The sequence below is a fragment of the Nicotiana tomentosiformis genome, chromosome 1, assembly GCF_000390325.3.
Source record: "Nicotiana tomentosiformis chromosome 1, ASM39032v3, whole genome shotgun sequence".
Classification (NCBI taxonomy): domain Eukaryota; kingdom Viridiplantae; phylum Streptophyta; class Magnoliopsida; order Solanales; family Solanaceae; genus Nicotiana; species Nicotiana tomentosiformis.
In genome coordinates, this window is record NC_090812.1 from 135,563,665 (window position 1) to 135,580,540 (window position 16,876).

Consider the following 16,876-nt stretch of genomic DNA (forward strand, 5'->3'; position numbering starts at 1 on the left):
TAGGTCCAACAAGCCTTTTATTTTTCTTACGAGTCTCAAAGAAAATTATTGTCAAATCTGGTGGATCGCCATCTTTCCCACCTTTTACATCAAAGGCAAACATGAAAAATAAATACCTCATAAATATTTTCTTTAAAAAAATAGAGATTTTATGATAATACCTTTTGATAGATTATCCCTCGAATAGGCTTGCTACCAATATGATGAAACATCTTCAACTTAGATCGGTTTACTGCATTCCTGTTGCTTCTCTCCTTCGTGAAACAATAAGCTTAAATATAATTATTGTAATAAACTTAAATAGCATACTTAGGTTTGATTCCAGGTATAGCGGAAAAAAGATATATGGTGCTAGAGAGGGGAGTCAAACTACAAATGCTTTGGCAAAATAAACTATTAAATCACTGGGCATACTTGAAAACTTTCTAATGAAAAATATTCTTTTAATAACCACTCCCATTCTTTCTCGTCTTCTCCTTTTGGAAGATTCTTAAGAGCCCGTCAGATTGGCTTATCCTTCACATGTTTGACATACAAGTGTCCTCTCCATTTGGACCATAATTCTTTCATCTATCCCAAGATATGATCACGATGATCATTCATGTCAACACTCTAAAATTTATCATACAATAATCAATATATCCATTAAGTTAATGCATTACAAGATAAATAATGCACTGTTCAAATATGATCACGATGATCATAGAACTTTTCTGATGTGGAAAAATAATGCACTGTTCAAACTATTATGCAAGCATTAAATTTGATAAGCTGCTCCAGACTATTAACTATTGTTGCATGAAAGTACAGCTAGAGAGCAAGACAATGGAAAACTCCATTTGATAAAATCTTCAAAATACATATTATTTGGGATTTTCATAACATAAATGGCAACTGTACCTCAATAGCTTCCCACATGTGATTCAATTTTTCTTGCCTAATATCATTCCAAGTTGATTCTCCCAGCGGACACATATTGCGGTCATGAACTATTCTGCCTAAGTGTCTTGAAAACAGTTTGCTATTTGTTCCAACCGTTAGATTGTTGTAAAAGGTTACTTTCATCTTTTGTCCGATTTCAAGTGATGCAACTTCTTTGCACTTGTTTCTACCTCGAAGTCTTTTTACCTTTTCATGATTAGATGAACCTACAGTTGTATAATTTGGTAAAAACTATAGAAAAAAAATTTAGTTCTACAAATTAATAACACATGGATACATAATGTCATACCTTTTTAACCATTTAGGTGTTTCATAGCTTGATCAGTATATGGAGGCAATCAAATATTGGTTTGCATTTGATCTTTCTCAACAACCAATGAGTTTTTATCCATTGTTCGCATTTCTTGATTAGAAGACATGATAAAATTTGATCTTGTGCTTTTAGAAGGAGTTTGCATACGTTGATTAGCATAAACTGCATTCTTATGGAAAGACCCCACCTCATTTTCAGAAATCCATAAAGAGGAGCACAAAAATTTAGGCGTTTTCTCCCGTTCCTTCCTTATAGCACCTGGACCAATAAATTATATTAGTAAAAACTATGTCATTTAATTTCAGTTATATATGCAATTAAGCAGGTATTAAATCTGTTTTATCTTTTATTTGAAGACCTCTCAATTTTACCCTCAAATCTGTCCATGGACTCCGGTCAAAATATACGAAGTTGGTTGACTGAATCAGAAACGTATTCTGCACCCGTACCCATCCCAGTGTCGTGTTGAGACGGGTTCGGTATCAAAATAAAGTGTCCACGTAACTTAGGGCAGAAGGAAGAATACGGAAAATCAGCTGATTGAATTCCTCTTGGCAAACCTTGTTTTCTGATCTTGTTAATATTTTGGTGCTTCAGAACTTCTATAGTAACTATTTGTTGTCAAAGCTGTGTTGTTTGGCAAATATCAAGGGACAATTTCACTTGCAAAAGGTGATTATAGAAGTGGAAAACAAAAAACCTCCAGCTCGTTATATCAAGTATAGATTTAATAAACACCTTCCTTATTACTTTTCTCTTTACTGGTTTGCTATTCTTTCTTCTGCAGTGTAGTGAAATAGTTCCATTTATTATTCTTTTTCTTATAAAAGGTGGGGAATAGAGATTGCATAACAATAAACATTTGAGAAAAATATTGAACTGAATAAAGACAAGTTGAAAATGAACTTTTTTCTCATTTTCAATTTCAGATTTGAAAAAACTTACTTGTTTCAACTTTTTGGGTGTATTGCTTAACTTGATCAGTAGATGGAGGCAATGGAATATCAATTTGCATATAGTCTTTCTCAAGAACGATGGGGGTTTTATGTTTCATTCCTTGACTACAGACATCGTAGAGTTTTTAAGCACTTCTCCTCGCCCCATCCCTATTGAACCCGGCGAAAAGAAATCAGATTACTAACACTTAAGCATTTAAATTCAGTTATGCAAATTACAAATATATGATTTAAAAAATCTTACTTGTTTCAATTGTTTGGATGTATTGCTTAACTAGATCACTAGATTGAGGAAATAAACTCTTAGTTGGCATATTCTCTTTCTCAACCAAAGATCTAAGTCCTCGTCCTCGTCCTCGACATGTCCCTTTCTTAAAGCACCTGGCGCGACGAATGCATATTGGCAGCAGTCTTCATAGTTGATCCCACCTAATTTTCAATTTTTGATGGTTTCATATTGAACCTACAAAGAGCCAAAAGTAAAGAACAATTAAGAGAAAATGTGTGACAATCACTACAAGAAATTTGATTTTTAACGACCACTTCTTAACGAAGGGACTAAAATCTGGTCGTTATAAGTATACTTATTGCAACCAAATTTTTTTTCGGTCGTTTAAACTAATTATTAGCTCAACATTAACGAGGGGATAATATTCTGGCCTTAAAATATAACATAGCTTGTCGTTAATAAATAATAAAAAAGTGGCGCTAACTTTTCCCTCTTTTTTTCCCACCCATAACTGGATCCGTCAACCACCCAAAAAAGAAGAAAAACACCCCGAGACTTCTCCAACTCCTCTGTTATGAACACTTATTTTGTAAACCGCAATTGTTATTTCTCATGCAACGGCGAAGTAAAATTCAGCGAAATTAGAGAAATTGATGGTCACCTTCATTGAAACTAGTGCTCATCTTCGAGTTTCTTCTCATCAAGGTAAGGTTCGAAATTGTACCATTTTATGTCAATTTTAGTGTAGACGAAATCCCAGTTCTAAACCATGGCCGTTCAAATTCAATTATTAAGTTTTAAACAGAAAAAGTGAGTGAAAAGCTAGGGTTTTAAGGGAAAAATTTCTTCTCTGCTTCTAGGTTTTCTTCTTCGATTTTCTGTTTGCTTTTCAAATTCCAGAAAAAAAATTACAGAAAGAGATATACAAAGATTTAAGTTTCTTCTCTGATTTTCGGATATTACTCCTCTGATTTTGGAGTTAAGTTTCTTTCATATACATAGATATAAAACAAAAAATATATATATATTGATTTTTGCCCTATTGATCTTTGTTCATGGATCTTGCTTGAGCTTGGTTGGTGTTTTGCGGGTTCGGACGTGACTGTTCGAGGACGAAGTTCATGGTTCCGAGTTCAATTAGTCACTTTTTCCTCGCTTGAATTTTGGAGTCAAAATCTGTGTAGTTGCTGATTATTCAATTGCTATTAAATAATCATCGGACTGATTGATTGTCTCGATGATTGGTAACTGGTTGAATGCTAAAAATGAGAAAAATACAAGTTAGAATGTGAGTAAGTCCATGATATTCAAGTTTTGGATTTTCAAAGTGAAAGATTGAGCAGTTGCGGAATATAAAGCTGCAAAGGGTAGTTATGAGAAAGTGGAAAAATAAGTGCTTGAATGATTATCTTAGGGAGCTCAGAGCTGGTATTAACAAAGGTTTCAATATGTCTTTTAATGCCTAGTTAGTGTTATTTGCATGTGTTAGTGAGTAAGAGAAACATAAGGTCTCATGTTAAACTTGACAACAACATCTCCGATTTCCCTATTTTGCTATATACTTCCTTTAAGTAATATACAAAGTGAAATTAATCTAATTCCTCCATATCTGCTTCTCGTATTTCTCTGCAATTTGAATATATCATTGTTTGTTCTCTTGAATAATAACTCCAAATAGCATTCTGATTTAAGTAGTTGTTTGCCAGCTCATTTAGTATAGTGGATATTCCAATAATCCTTTTATTTGCATAAAAGTCTGGAATATTTATTTTTTCTATCTCTTCTTGTTCTTCTATTCTTTCTGGTACGAGCATTTCTCTTGTAAGTCCGATCTTGATAACTTGTATGATAGGCTTTATCTCTTCATATAATATCTCTGCTGTGGCTAAATAAAATCGTATATAGAATAATGTTCCTTTAGTTATTCTTTTGTATTGCATAAATGCTCTGTGTAGCTCCGGTATGGTAGCTATCTCCTGTCCTGTTTGTGTATATACAGTATCTAGTAATCCATAATTGTAGCAAGTGGCTACTAGTTTTGCATTTGTATTTGGTAGGGCTATTAATTTATTGTATCCAGTTAGGTAATGGGTAATATAATCTTCATTTGGATTCTGGGTAGTTTGGGATCTTGGGTTTTTGTTTAAAAAGTTTTGTATTTTGTGTATATTGTCTATATATGTACGGGTTATATGGTTGTATGTCTTTTTGGCTTGGTTCAGACTTTCTTTGTAGGTATTTATCTGAGGTGGTAGGAATATTTTGTTCTGGGTATTTTGGATATTTTTCTGTACAAACGGTTTTGAAAATAAATTGTTCATATTTATATTTGTGTATCTAGGTTTAATCTCTTCCTTCTTCTTTGCAGATGTACTGCTAGCTGTGCTACTTCCTGCAACTGTATTTAGCAAACTGTTATGAGTTTTTAGGTGTTTCTCAACGTCACCTTCTAGCTCTGGAATTTTAGAGACTTTCGATCGTCTTATCTCCGCATTTTTTGAGTCATGCTGCTGACTACTAGCTGTTTTTCTTATTATCTGTATCTCTTCATCCATACTTTCCACTTTCTTACAAAGTGTAGTCATGGCTAAGAGTAGATTTTCCATTGTATTATCTGGATCAGTTTGGGTAGCTTTGTCTTGACAAGTAATCTGCAACAACATTCTTGTTAGTAGTGATTATTTCAATTGTAAATGTAAAGTTTAATATATTTAATACCAGTCTGCATATTTCTTTTTTTGTAACTGAATCTTGTACTTTTCTGATTATCCACCATTTTACTTGGGTATTATCTGTTCTTACAATAAATCTGTTGTAAACTATATATGGTTCAAATGCTAATAAACATTTATATAATGCAAATAATTCTTTTTTATTTATCTCCCATTTTTCTTGTGGTTCAGTATAAGATCCTGAATAATATCTGCAATGATGTTCTATTTTTTCTTTATCATATTTATATTTAAGAACTCCTCCATAACTATGATTACTCGAATCTGTTTCTACAATATAAGTAAATTTCTTGTTTTCATCTGGGAAGTATAATTTTGGTAGTTTCTTACGCAATATTTTAATCTTCCTTATTTGTTCCTTATCTTTTTCATCGAACCCATATTCTACATCCTTTTTTAGTTTTTTCTATAAAGGTTTTAGGTTTTCTACTAATTTAGGTATATATTCTCTTACTTGGTTTACTTATCCTAAAAATGATTGTAATTTCTTTTTTGTATCTATGTTTTCATCAAGATTGATTATTTTTTGTACTATGTGTATTTGCATTTTTATTCCATTTTTATTTATTTGTATTCCTAAAAATTCTATCTGATTTTTCATAATTTCTGCTTTGGTTTTGCTTAAGCTTATACCAGAATTTTCTATAATATGTATGAATTTTTCTAATAATTTTATATGTTCATCTTGTATTCTTGAATATAGTAATATATCATCTATATATACTATGCAATTCTCTAGTTGGTTAAAATAGTTATCCATAAAATGTTGGTATCTTCCTGGTGCATTTTTATATCCAAATGATAAAATATTCCATTCATAAAATCCTTGTGGTACTGTAAATGCTGTTAGTTTTTTAGATTCATCTTCTAGTTTTAAATGGTAAAATCCTGATTTACAGTCAAATTTACTAAAGTAATTATATCCTTGGATTTGTCTCCAAACTCCAAAGCAAAATCCAATATGAACTTCACTAAATAGAAAGTGCTTGCCATTGCAAGTGTTATCTTACCATTTCCTGAAGATCCACTCTAGTCTCGTTCTTTGCTATGCAAGACTTGTTTTGATTTTCTACTAGAGTTAGAACTGTGTGCCTTTTATAATAGCATTTAGTTTCCTTCAAGAGTTCCTTTTCTTCTCAAAGATCTATCCTAATAAGTCTCATGGAATTTCTCTTGTTTCCTTAATATTTCATGTGTTCCACTTTATTTTTAGTTAGTGTTTAATGTACTTATACTTTCTATGATACTGGTTAAGAATTTTCCATCACCATTGAAATAAATATATTTTAAAAAAAGGAAAGTCTGGTCCTCCTTATTTTCAATAAATGAAACTTTCTGTGATGGAATTATTTTTGGCTCCTGTGAGAAACCTTTTCCTTAATAAGAAAGTTTTGCTGGCATTTTGATTATGCGTAGTCCCTTCAATGGCAGTAGAATAGGTTCCCAAATCCTAAGGCCCTGCTGCCTCATTTCAGTTGGAAATATTTCTTTGTAATTGCAATATACTAGAAATCTATCTATCTGTTCTTATTCGTCCAGTCCTGGCCTTATATATGACAAGTAAAAGTTAAGTTTGGTACTGTATACATTATTTTCCTGGCAATGACTTTTATCACTCCCGTTCTATTTTATCTAACTAATTGTGAATCAAGCTTCAAAATAAGCCGTTAAGGATAAGCCGAGTTTGGGGTATAAATTGTTTGGTTAGATAATTGATTTCTTTACGAATTCATTCATTTAAAATTAAGTAAAGCTTTCTTGTTGATTCTCTGGATTTGTTTTAGAGTTTCCCTTTAAGAAAATATCTTGATAATGAATTAGTTGGAAAGTCTTTGTTCACTAAAATAGTATGTTGTTGGATTTCGCTTTTGATTAGAGCCGTATTGGGTGCTTCTGGTTTGGTACTGAAATAGTATTTTGTTAGCTAGTTCAAGGAGGTGAATTTCCGTGGATTAACTGTTGGTTCTAATTCCTAACAGTTTAATGATAGTTGACGTTGCTCTGTAGCTGTGAACATTAGTCATAAATAGTGATCTTTTAAGAATAATAAAGATAATGCAAGTAAACCTTTTCTATTACTGATCATTGTTAGGCTCTTTAAGCTCAATATTGCACACTGAATCAACCACCATAATGTCTTTTTAATATATCAGATGTGATCTTTAATGTATTTGATATTCTTTGAAAACTGTCAAGCTCTTTGTATTCCATCTAAAGGAAATTCATGGCATATTTTAGTATAGTATGATCATTCAGATGGTCAACTTTTACTAAGACCTTTGGTATTCTGTGCAAAGATGTGTATCTACGTTTTGATGAATTTATTTTTCTGCAGTAATAGAAAATAATTAATGATGGTGCATTAAAAAGTGCAATCTTTCATATTGTAATGGAAAGAGCAATTGTTAAAAAATCAAAAGTCAGTCACTTTCTTCATTTATCTCATCAGTTGAAAAACAATCGACAGTCACACAATTAAATTTTTACTGAATTACCTCATCCGCTGAAGAAACCCATTAAAAATTATTTAAATTCTGATCGAAGATTTTATATATATATATATATATATATATATATATATATATAAGTAGAGTTGGAGATGATCAATTGAAATACTCTACTTTCTATATGAACTTTGAATATTCTTATTAAACTTATCTATTCACCTATTGCAGCATACATATCTACTCTACAAGTGTCATCAGGTAAGTTTATTTTATTATTGTAACTTTCTATGAGCATTTATGAAATTTTGTATTCTTGTTTATGTGAACTTTATAACTTTCTAGTATTCTTTAGTATGAAATAGTATCATTTTTCTGATAATCATATACCAGTAACAAATAGGAGTAATGCATTAGGTATTTGGCAATTTATTGTTGTTTTTGTTGTGAGAGGTAAATTTGTTTGGATATCAGAAACCATCAAGGATCATTTTTATCACAATATCTTAGATATTCATGGAATCTATTGTTTGTATACAATAATCCTTCAATAATACTATCAGATAATGCCTAGGCGTAGTACTGTGCATATGTTCAAGTACCAGAAAATTCAACCGTGAGCCTCTTGTTTTGCCTCTACATCTTGCAGCCACTGTCTTCTAACTTCTAAGGCTCTTACAAAGTTAGAAAATGGAAGAATAAGAGATGGTGATTTATATTTCTATATGAAAAAATATAGAAATAATGCCTTCGCTTTTTCTAATAGTATCTTTATAACAAAAACAAATTCTTTGTATACATTATTTATGCTATTTTAAAAAATATATATTCTCATCGATATAGGATAAACGCGCAACGCGCGTGCACAGAAACTAGTATAATATATTTGTAGTAGGTACTAGTTTAAATATGTATTCTCTATTTGCTAAATCCAAATGCTAGTGTAGTAACCTGTGAGCAACTTAAATGGGTCAAGTATTTCCTTATCTTCCCTCCTAGATTTTTTTCACCTCTAAATTTGGAGTTGTGCAATATTTATGAGCTTATTATACTTTAGTCTCTTCAATCATTATACCCATGTGTTTCATGTAAATTAAATGTATTGATATACCCCTACCTAAGAAATTTATGTTCTTTATGTTGGTAGTGTTAATAGCAAAATTAGAACATGTAAAAATTGATTGTGAAATTGGGTATTTTTTTTTACTGTTTCAGTGATTTCTCTGTTTGAAGATACTGATTTTATTTTCAAAACCTAATGCGTTAAGTATTTTGGATTTTCTTCTTAGAATTACATATTTGTCAAATATACAGAGCTTTTTTATGATATGGGTTACCAAAAAATATTCTCAATTATGAAGAGTATTAGAAATTTAACATATTTATTTATCCTTTATTGTAAGGATATTAAGGCTGTTACTTGGATTATAGGTCATTGATAAAATAATCTTTGAAATAGATTGACTAATATTCCTTGGTAAAGGTGACTAATATATTTTTGTTCGCTTATGATCATTTTTTGCTCCTTTTGTATTGCTATACTAATATTTTTTGGTTGAATATATATGTATATAAATCTTGTGCATGCACCAGATTATGGCACCTGATAAATAATGGATAAAACTTATTCATGATCGACTTGATGATGCTTACATCCTTAGGGTGGAGAACTTTTTGGATTATACTTTTACAAGATTGAAAAAAATACGTGAGATACGTTGTCCATGCATCAAATGTTGTAATGTAATTTCAGGAACACGTGAGTTGGTTAAATCACATTTGATAGTACATGGAATAATCCAAAACTATACCTTTTGGTATCATCATGGGGAGAGGTTAGGTGAGCCATCGTCAGATTTTGAATTTGTAGATGATAATAACGATGAAGAGGATGATGGTAAGGATGAAATACATGAAATTTTAAGAGATTTATACCCCGCTTTTGATGGAGATAATATGAACAATGATGGTGATGGGTTATTTGCGGAGGAACCAAATCTTGAAGCAAAAGGATTCTACAGGATCTTAAAGGATTTTGAGCAACCACTGTATCAAGATTCAAAAATTTTCAAACTTTTTAAATTGGTAAAGCTGCTTCATATTATAAGTATTGGTAATTGGAGTAATACATCATTTACAATATTACTAAAGATGTTGAAGGAAGATTTATTGCCTGATGGATCAAACTTGCCAGATTCATATTATGAAGCAAAGAAGGTAATTCGGGACCTTGGGCTTTCTTACAAGAAGATTGATGCGTGTATGAATGATTGTATGTTATACTGGAAGGATAATAAGTCTCTTGAATCATGCAAAGTTTGTGGTGCATCTAGATGGAAGGAGGATAAACGTAGTGGTGAAACCAAATTTAAAAGTGGAAAAAAGTTACCATGCAAGATTTTACATTATTTTTCTTTAAAGCCAAGACTACAAATATTGTTTATGTGCTCAAAAACATCTTCTTTGATGAGATGGCATCATGACAAAAAAGTTAATGATGGAATAATGAGGTACCCAGCTGATTCTATAGCGTGGAAAATGTTTGATGAACTTTATCAATCTTTTGCATCTGAGCCTCGTAATGTTCGACTTGGACTTGCTAGTGATGGTTTTCAACCATTTGGAAATTCCAAAATTCCCTATAGTATTTGGCCCGTGGTACTTATTCCTTATAATTTACCACCTTGGCTATGCATGAAGAAAGAGAATTTTATCTTGTCGATGATTATTCCTGGTCCTGAGAGTCTTGGAGATGCTATTGATGTTTATCTCCGGCCTTTGATAGAAGAATTAAAAGAATTGTGGGAATTTGGAGTGGAGACCTTTGATGCATCAACTAAACAAAACTTTATGTTACATGCTTCTTTGTTATGGACCATTAATGACTTTTCAGCATATGCATATTTGTCTGGATGGAGTACAAAAGGAAAATTGGCGTGTCCATGTTGCAATAAAAAAACTTACTCAATCAGATTACAAAATTGTAAAAAATAGTGTTATATGGGCTATAGATGTTTTCTTCCTCTTAATCACAAATGGAGGAATGATAAAACGTCATTTGATGGTACTAAGGAGCGAAGATTACCACCAAAACAGTTATCCAGTGATGATATACTTGATCAAGTGGCTGATTTAGATGGGTTACAATTAACAAAGGATCCAAAGAAGAAGATTAAAATATCACATGAGAGTAGGGGTGATAATTGGAATAAAAAGAGCATTTTCTTTTATCTTCCATATTGGAAAACTCTTTTATTGCGGCATAACTTAGACATAATGCACATTGAGAAAAACATCTGTGATAATATTTTGGGGACAATCTTAAATATCAAAGGAAAAATCAAAGATACCATAAACACTGGGTTGGATTTGCAAGCAATGAACATAATGAAAGAACTGCACCCAATAAAAATTGGGGATAAATATGACTTACCAAAAGCATGTTACACATTATCTCCTGAAGAGAAGCACATGTTTTTTAGTTTCTTGAAGAACCTAAAGGTCCCAGATGGATTTTCATCAAATATTTCTCAGTGTGTCAACCTTAAAGATCGAAAAGTTTTAGGTTTAAAAAGTCATGATTGTCATGTTCTTCTACAACATTTGCTTCCACTTGCTCTACGGGGTATACTATGCAAATCTGTGTATGAACCGCTTATTGAGTTATCTTTATTTTTTAATGTGCTTGGATCGAAATGTTTAAGCATGGATGAATTAGAGAAGATAGATTCTCAAATCTCTATAACCGAGTGCAAGCTAGAAAAGGTCTTCCCTCCTACCTTTTTTGATGTCATGGGGCACTTGCCAATTCATTTAACTAATGAAGCTAAGATTGCTGGACCTTCTCAATATCGATGGATGTATCCTATGGAGCGATATATATACTTTATGAAGCCTTTTATTCGTAATAGGGCTTGCGTAGAAGGTTCTATTGCAAAGGAATATTTAGCAACTGAATGTATGACCTTATGTTCAAGGTATTTACATACAATGGAAACAAAGTTTAATCACCTTGAACGGAATTATGATGATGGTGTTATAGAATCTGATGGAGGTTTAACAATTTTTTGTCAACCTGGAAGAGCTTTAAGAGGTGGCAAACCACACAAACTTGGTTCAAAAGAACTGGAGCAAGCACATTTTTATATTTTGAAGAATTGTGATGAAATTCAACCATTTCTCGAGTAAGTAATAACTTGTTTCAATAATTTACTTTTATATACATCCTCTATTTTTTCATTTAAAATGACATGTAGTTATGCTCCAACTATTTGTAGAGAGTTTTCACTAACTCTAGTTGACACCTCTCAAGAAAATTCGGATAGGCAATTTATTAGTTGGTTAAAAGAAAAGGTGAGTACCAACTAACATTAATATTTTTCAAACAAAGTATGTAAATATTATTTTCTAAAATATTTGTTTGATCTTGATAGATTGCAGGATTGCACAAAAGTGATGATAGTAAGAAAATGACAGATTTGCTCTCGTTGTCACGTGGTCCCACGACATATATGATAAGTCATCATGGCTACCTTATTAATGGATATAGGTTTCACGTGCAAGATTATAATAAAGGTTTGAGAATTCAGAACTGCGGAGTGGTTGTAGTTGGAGAGATAGATGAAGCTAATAAGACCATTGATTACTATGGAGAACTAACAGATATTCTAGAATTAGAATTTATTGGTGGAGGAAGAATAGTTTTATTTAAATGTATGTGGTTTGATGTATATGACCAAGAAAAAGAAAAGGGAGTTAAGATAGATGAATATGGCTTTGTAAGTGTTAACCGCCAGCGTTTTCTGAAAACAACTGAGCCTTTTGTATTAGCCAACCAAGCATCACAAGTTTTTTATGTTGACGATCTTTCCAATAAAGGTTGGCATGTTATACGAAAAGTTCAACCTCGTGATACTTTTGATGTTCTACAAGAAAATATTAATGATCTAGAGGATTCAGATAATTTTTCACTGAAAAGAAAAAGAACTCATGAAGGTTTGGATACTTATCAACTATTTATTTAATTTGTCAACTCATTATGATAATGATAGTCTCATACTGGACTCCATTTGATTTACTAGTTCAGAAAATGTTTCTAACACTCTACTAGACTGATTACATGTTCTTATATGATGAATCTGATGTCCTAAATTTTTGTTATCTCTAAGTTTTTCTATCATATGCTCATATATGATGAACTGAAATGATAGACATCTATTACTCAGTTTTTTAATTGTACTAGGTTGACATGAATACATCAAAATCTCAAACGTCTAAAATGGAATCAACTTCCACGACTGTGAAGCCTGTGTATGTTCCACCCGGTATCTTAGCAAGGGGACGAGGGAAAAGCTTTAGAGCATTGGGATCTGTAAGAGTAAATGCTGAACAAAGAGGTTCGATTGGCAAAAGTAAAACTTTTAGTATATTAGCTTCTGATCAGAGTAAGCTAACTCATAGTGATAGTTTTGCGCCTCCCGGTTTTGAACCAATATTGGAAGATGATGTCCCCTTTCTCATGAGGAAGAAGTGATGTAATACACTCAGAGAAATGAAATAAGTATCTTACTGTCCCAAGCTATAATATTTTTTTTGTTATTGTACAAAAACTCCTTTATATTTGGCTTAAATTGAAATTTGCAGGGCCATGTGAATCTGAAAAGGTAAAAAAAGTGAGAGGAACGAATAGGTGTAAAAAAGTTACAGGACTCAAAGTTGGAGAAAAGTTGAGCGTTACTTTTTACCACAATCGGGTTGTTGGAAAGAATCATGCCTCATTTACGAGACACTTGGTTATATTGATTCATGATCGTAATATATGTCCACTGCGTGTACACTCATGGGCGGACATCGAAGAATATAAGTTGCAACACATGTGGGAAGCTATCACTGTAAGGATTTAAAGCATTACTTTATTAATTTTTCTTCTCTTTTTCTTCTTTTACAAATGAAAAGGAAATACTTGTGAGCTTACATCATTGCATTGAATGGCTGGTTAATTACAAAAATAAAATTGAATTTTCGAAGTTCTTTCCAAATGATATTTTTGGGTAATTTGGTGTCAGATGAGATCTCACATTGTTTGAAGGCAATCTTTTTTGTGTCTATGTAATACAAGGTAAACCTCCACATTTCTCTCTTTTTCAGTATCTCTATGCTTCTTGGTTGTTATAAATAATTTTTACTTACCAACCAAATATGACTTGATGATCACCAGTAGGACATAGCCTTGATCTTTCAATTGGGATAGAAAGTTTATCACCAAATTATATCCTTTATTGCAAGAATATTACATGAAAACAGTGAGTTTGCTTGAACATTATATAATATCATCAGGGTTGGCACTTCATTATCTATAGTTCTATAAGCATCCAGTATGCCATGAACAACTTGTCATATAAATTAGCCAACTCTAATCATATTTCTTCTCTCCATATGAGTTTGAAGTTTGTCTTTAGCATGCCTCAGTGCATCAAGAACTTCTGTCACAGTGGTTTCAAGAATAACGGGATCATTGTTATTCTTTGGCTTTGGCAAATCTACAGGAACTAATGCCAAAGAGTGATTGTCATTCTCCTCTTACTGATGTATTTCATCTTCTCCATTTTTTCCTTGATCTTTGAGTGAAGATTTTGAGCTAGCACAATAACAGATTAAAAGTTAGACCAACTTTGGTGATATTACATAGTAATAAAAACCTGAACATATTTATATTGTAATAGCTTTTTGACAGATCAATATAGGGAACCAATATGTGCAGCACATCATGGTATGAATCTGTCATGGCTTATCTATGAGTTTGTTGTGGATGATAAAATTTTCACAATAGAACCAATCTCCCACTTTCATATCCAAAGTCACAGACTTAAGAATCTACCCTCTCTATCAATTAGAACTCGTATAATAACCTTTATAATATATTTATTATCTCTTTTGATACACACAGGTGGTTAAATTTTTATTTTTTAGTTTACTGAATAGTTCCATATTTGCTGACACTTGTGAATATTATAGGACAAATTTGATAGTGATGACATAAATGATCAACGAGATCATGTCTTGAAACATATGAGAAAGTTATGGAACAATTGGAGAGGATCACTGCACAAGAATATTAAGTCTAAGCCATTTCGTGATGCTCTAAAAGATGTGCCAAATGGGGTAGACAAGAGTGATTGGGAATGGCTTGTCAAGGAGCATTTTTTATCAGACAATTTTAAGGTATGATTTCATAACTATTTATTAACTAGCATCTTGTTATATTAAGTAGCTGACCATAATTTTTTGGTGTATTCTCAATTTAGGAAAAAAGTGCAAGAAACTCGGTCAATAGGTCTAAGTTGAGTATGCCTCATCGTACGGGTAGTAAGCCAATTAGAAAGATCATTTATGAATTGGTGAGTAAATCTTGCAATTCTGTTAAGAAATCTCATCCTTGTTAAAAATATTTCTTTGTCTTATTTATTTTAATGTGAAGGGAGGTAAAGATGGCAATCCATCAGATGTGGCAACTATCTTTTTTGAGACTCGTAAGAAGGACAACAAGCTTGTTGAACCTGAAACCAATGAAAAATATGTATGTTTATTGATAAATTTTATTTTACATCATTTGTTTACCGTGTTGCAGTATTTTAATTAAATTATCTTTCATTTATAGTCTAAAATCCAAGAAGTGGTGCAATCTGAATCGTCTCTTACAAATATTGAGGTTGTAGAGAGGTGCTTTGGACCTCAACGCAAGAGTCATGTAGTTGGATTTGGTGTGGGATAACTGCTACGGAGTTGAAAGGTGGTAACTCCTCGAAAGCTGCATTATTAGAGAAGTTGAATGCTACTAAAAAGGAAAATGAATCACTAAAAGGACGACTGGAAGGGCTAGAGAGTAAATATGATATGTTAGACAGTAAATACGCACAGCTTGCAAGTGCAGTATTTGATCAGCCTTCATCACCATCTTCAATTGAGCAATAAATTAAATCATTTAACAGGTTAGTAGATTGAAATCCTATTGTAGTCTTTAATAAAATTATTGCAATGCTCATGTGAAATTTTTATTTTTTTTATTTTTTTTATTTTTTATGTTATTAAGGTTTATGAATAAACAAAAATATAGTCATTGAAACAAGTGCCTTTAAGTAAGAATGAAGTTTTAAATATTTGTACATGTGTAGCTAGGTTACAATCTTTATTATCCTGTTATTGATAAGTCTAGAAATGTTAGAAGAGATTTTCTTGGCAGCTATTCAGTTTCAAGAACATATTGACTACATTTCTGTGGATCCATTTGATCAGAATTTGTCTTAAGAAATATACGGTAACTCGCAAATTGTTATATATCTCAAGAACAAATTTCCCTACAGCGTATGTTTATCCTAGAAGCAACTTCTTGATGGTTAGAACTGCAAGTCTTGTTTGTGACAAAAATTGTTTTCCTTTGCTGATATTCTAATGATTAATCTTGTTTGTTTCCCATGGAATCATCTGTTCTATGGTTAATGGAATCATCTATTGTATATATGTCGCCAAACTTGGCAGGGAGTCTGTAGAAACAGTAACGTTGGGTTGAATAGAAGAATATATCTCAGGCTAAATGCTTATATCATTACATAATTTGCTATTATTATGCTATTTTGGATGAGAAGATCTCCACATCCTTTGGTTACTTGAAGGAGATTTTTCCTTGCTGATATGGATGAAGGAATATAGCTTAGGCTAAATGCTTATTTCATGCATGTAATTTGCTAGTATTACTAGGCTAGTCCAAATTCTTTTTGGTTGAATAGGAAATTCCAGACTAATGTGAAGCCAGAAAATAATATTAAAGCTTTTGGAATGAACACTTAATAGACAGAATTAGTTACAACCTATAAACCAAAAATATACAGAGGACAGGAGATAATTAACAATTTAAAAGAGAAAAAAAAGTAACATTCGTTCTATTGGAAAACATACACGAAAAGAAGAACAAGTTTTTAATATTCTATCAAGAATATCCGGTGTTCACAAAGAAGAAACTTTTCAAAAGACCACTTACAGATTAAGAATAAAACTCTATAGCACACACCTGTTGAATATTAACATCTCTACTGATAGAAAATAGGATAAGAAAATTGTCCAAATGCATCTGGAATTCTCTGAAAATGCTTATTATATAAGTCTGTAGTTTTTAGAGAAGGTTGTATCAACAATATGTGCATTTTTTTCTTTATATTGGAGAATATGCACAAAGTGAACCAATGTCACACCCGTTCGGTATGAGG

At 31.9% G+C, this 16,876-nt stretch overlaps 1 protein-coding gene and 1 long non-coding RNA gene across 3 annotated transcripts; one reads left to right on the forward strand and one right to left on the reverse strand.

Annotated features, from left to right (window-relative positions):
- Positions 1-1,250: 1,250 nt before the first annotated feature.
- LOC108944193 (uncharacterized) lies at positions 1,251-2,319 on the reverse strand. Its single transcript, XR_011408612.1, has 2 exons — positions 2,201-2,319; positions 1,251-1,513 (listed from the first exon to the last, which is right to left on the reverse strand). It is a non-coding gene; the product is annotated as an uncharacterized lncRNA (long non-coding RNA).
- A 694-nt stretch (positions 2,320-3,013) lies between these two features.
- LOC138893331 (uncharacterized) lies at positions 3,014-15,476 on the forward strand. 2 transcript variants are annotated; one of them, XM_070177445.1, is made up of 4 exons: positions 3,014-3,145; positions 14,631-14,837; positions 15,094-15,192; positions 15,274-15,476. In XM_070177445.1, the coding sequence occupies exons 2-4, from the start codon at positions 14,685-14,687 to the stop codon at positions 15,385-15,387; spliced, it is 366 nt and encodes a 121-aa protein (XP_070033546.1). In that variant the 5' UTR covers positions 3,014-3,145; positions 14,631-14,684; the 3' UTR covers positions 15,388-15,476. The 2 variants fall into 2 exon arrangements, 1 of the variants encoding a protein (XP_070033546.1); XR_011408644.1 differs by lacking the exons at positions 15,094-15,192; positions 15,274-15,476 and adding an exon at positions 14,921-15,031 and having other exon boundaries at positions 3,028-3,145.
- Positions 15,477-16,876: the final 1,400 nt, after the last annotated feature.

What these genes read in the sequence shown, in the direction of transcription:
- LOC138893331 (XM_070177445.1), top strand. Translation starts at nt 14,685, where the DNA reads ATGAGAAAGTTATGGAACAATTGGAGAGGATCACTGCACAAGAATATT. An exon ending in TTTTATCAGACAATTTTAAG is followed by an intron (nt 14,838 to 15,093) that starts GTATGATTTCAT and finishes TTTAATGTGAAG; the next exon opens with GGAGGTAAAGATGGCAATCC. An exon ending in CTGAAACCAATGAAAAATAT is followed by an intron (nt 15,193 to 15,273) that starts GTATGTTTATTG and finishes TTTCATTTATAG; the next exon opens with TCTAAAATCCAAGAAGTGGT.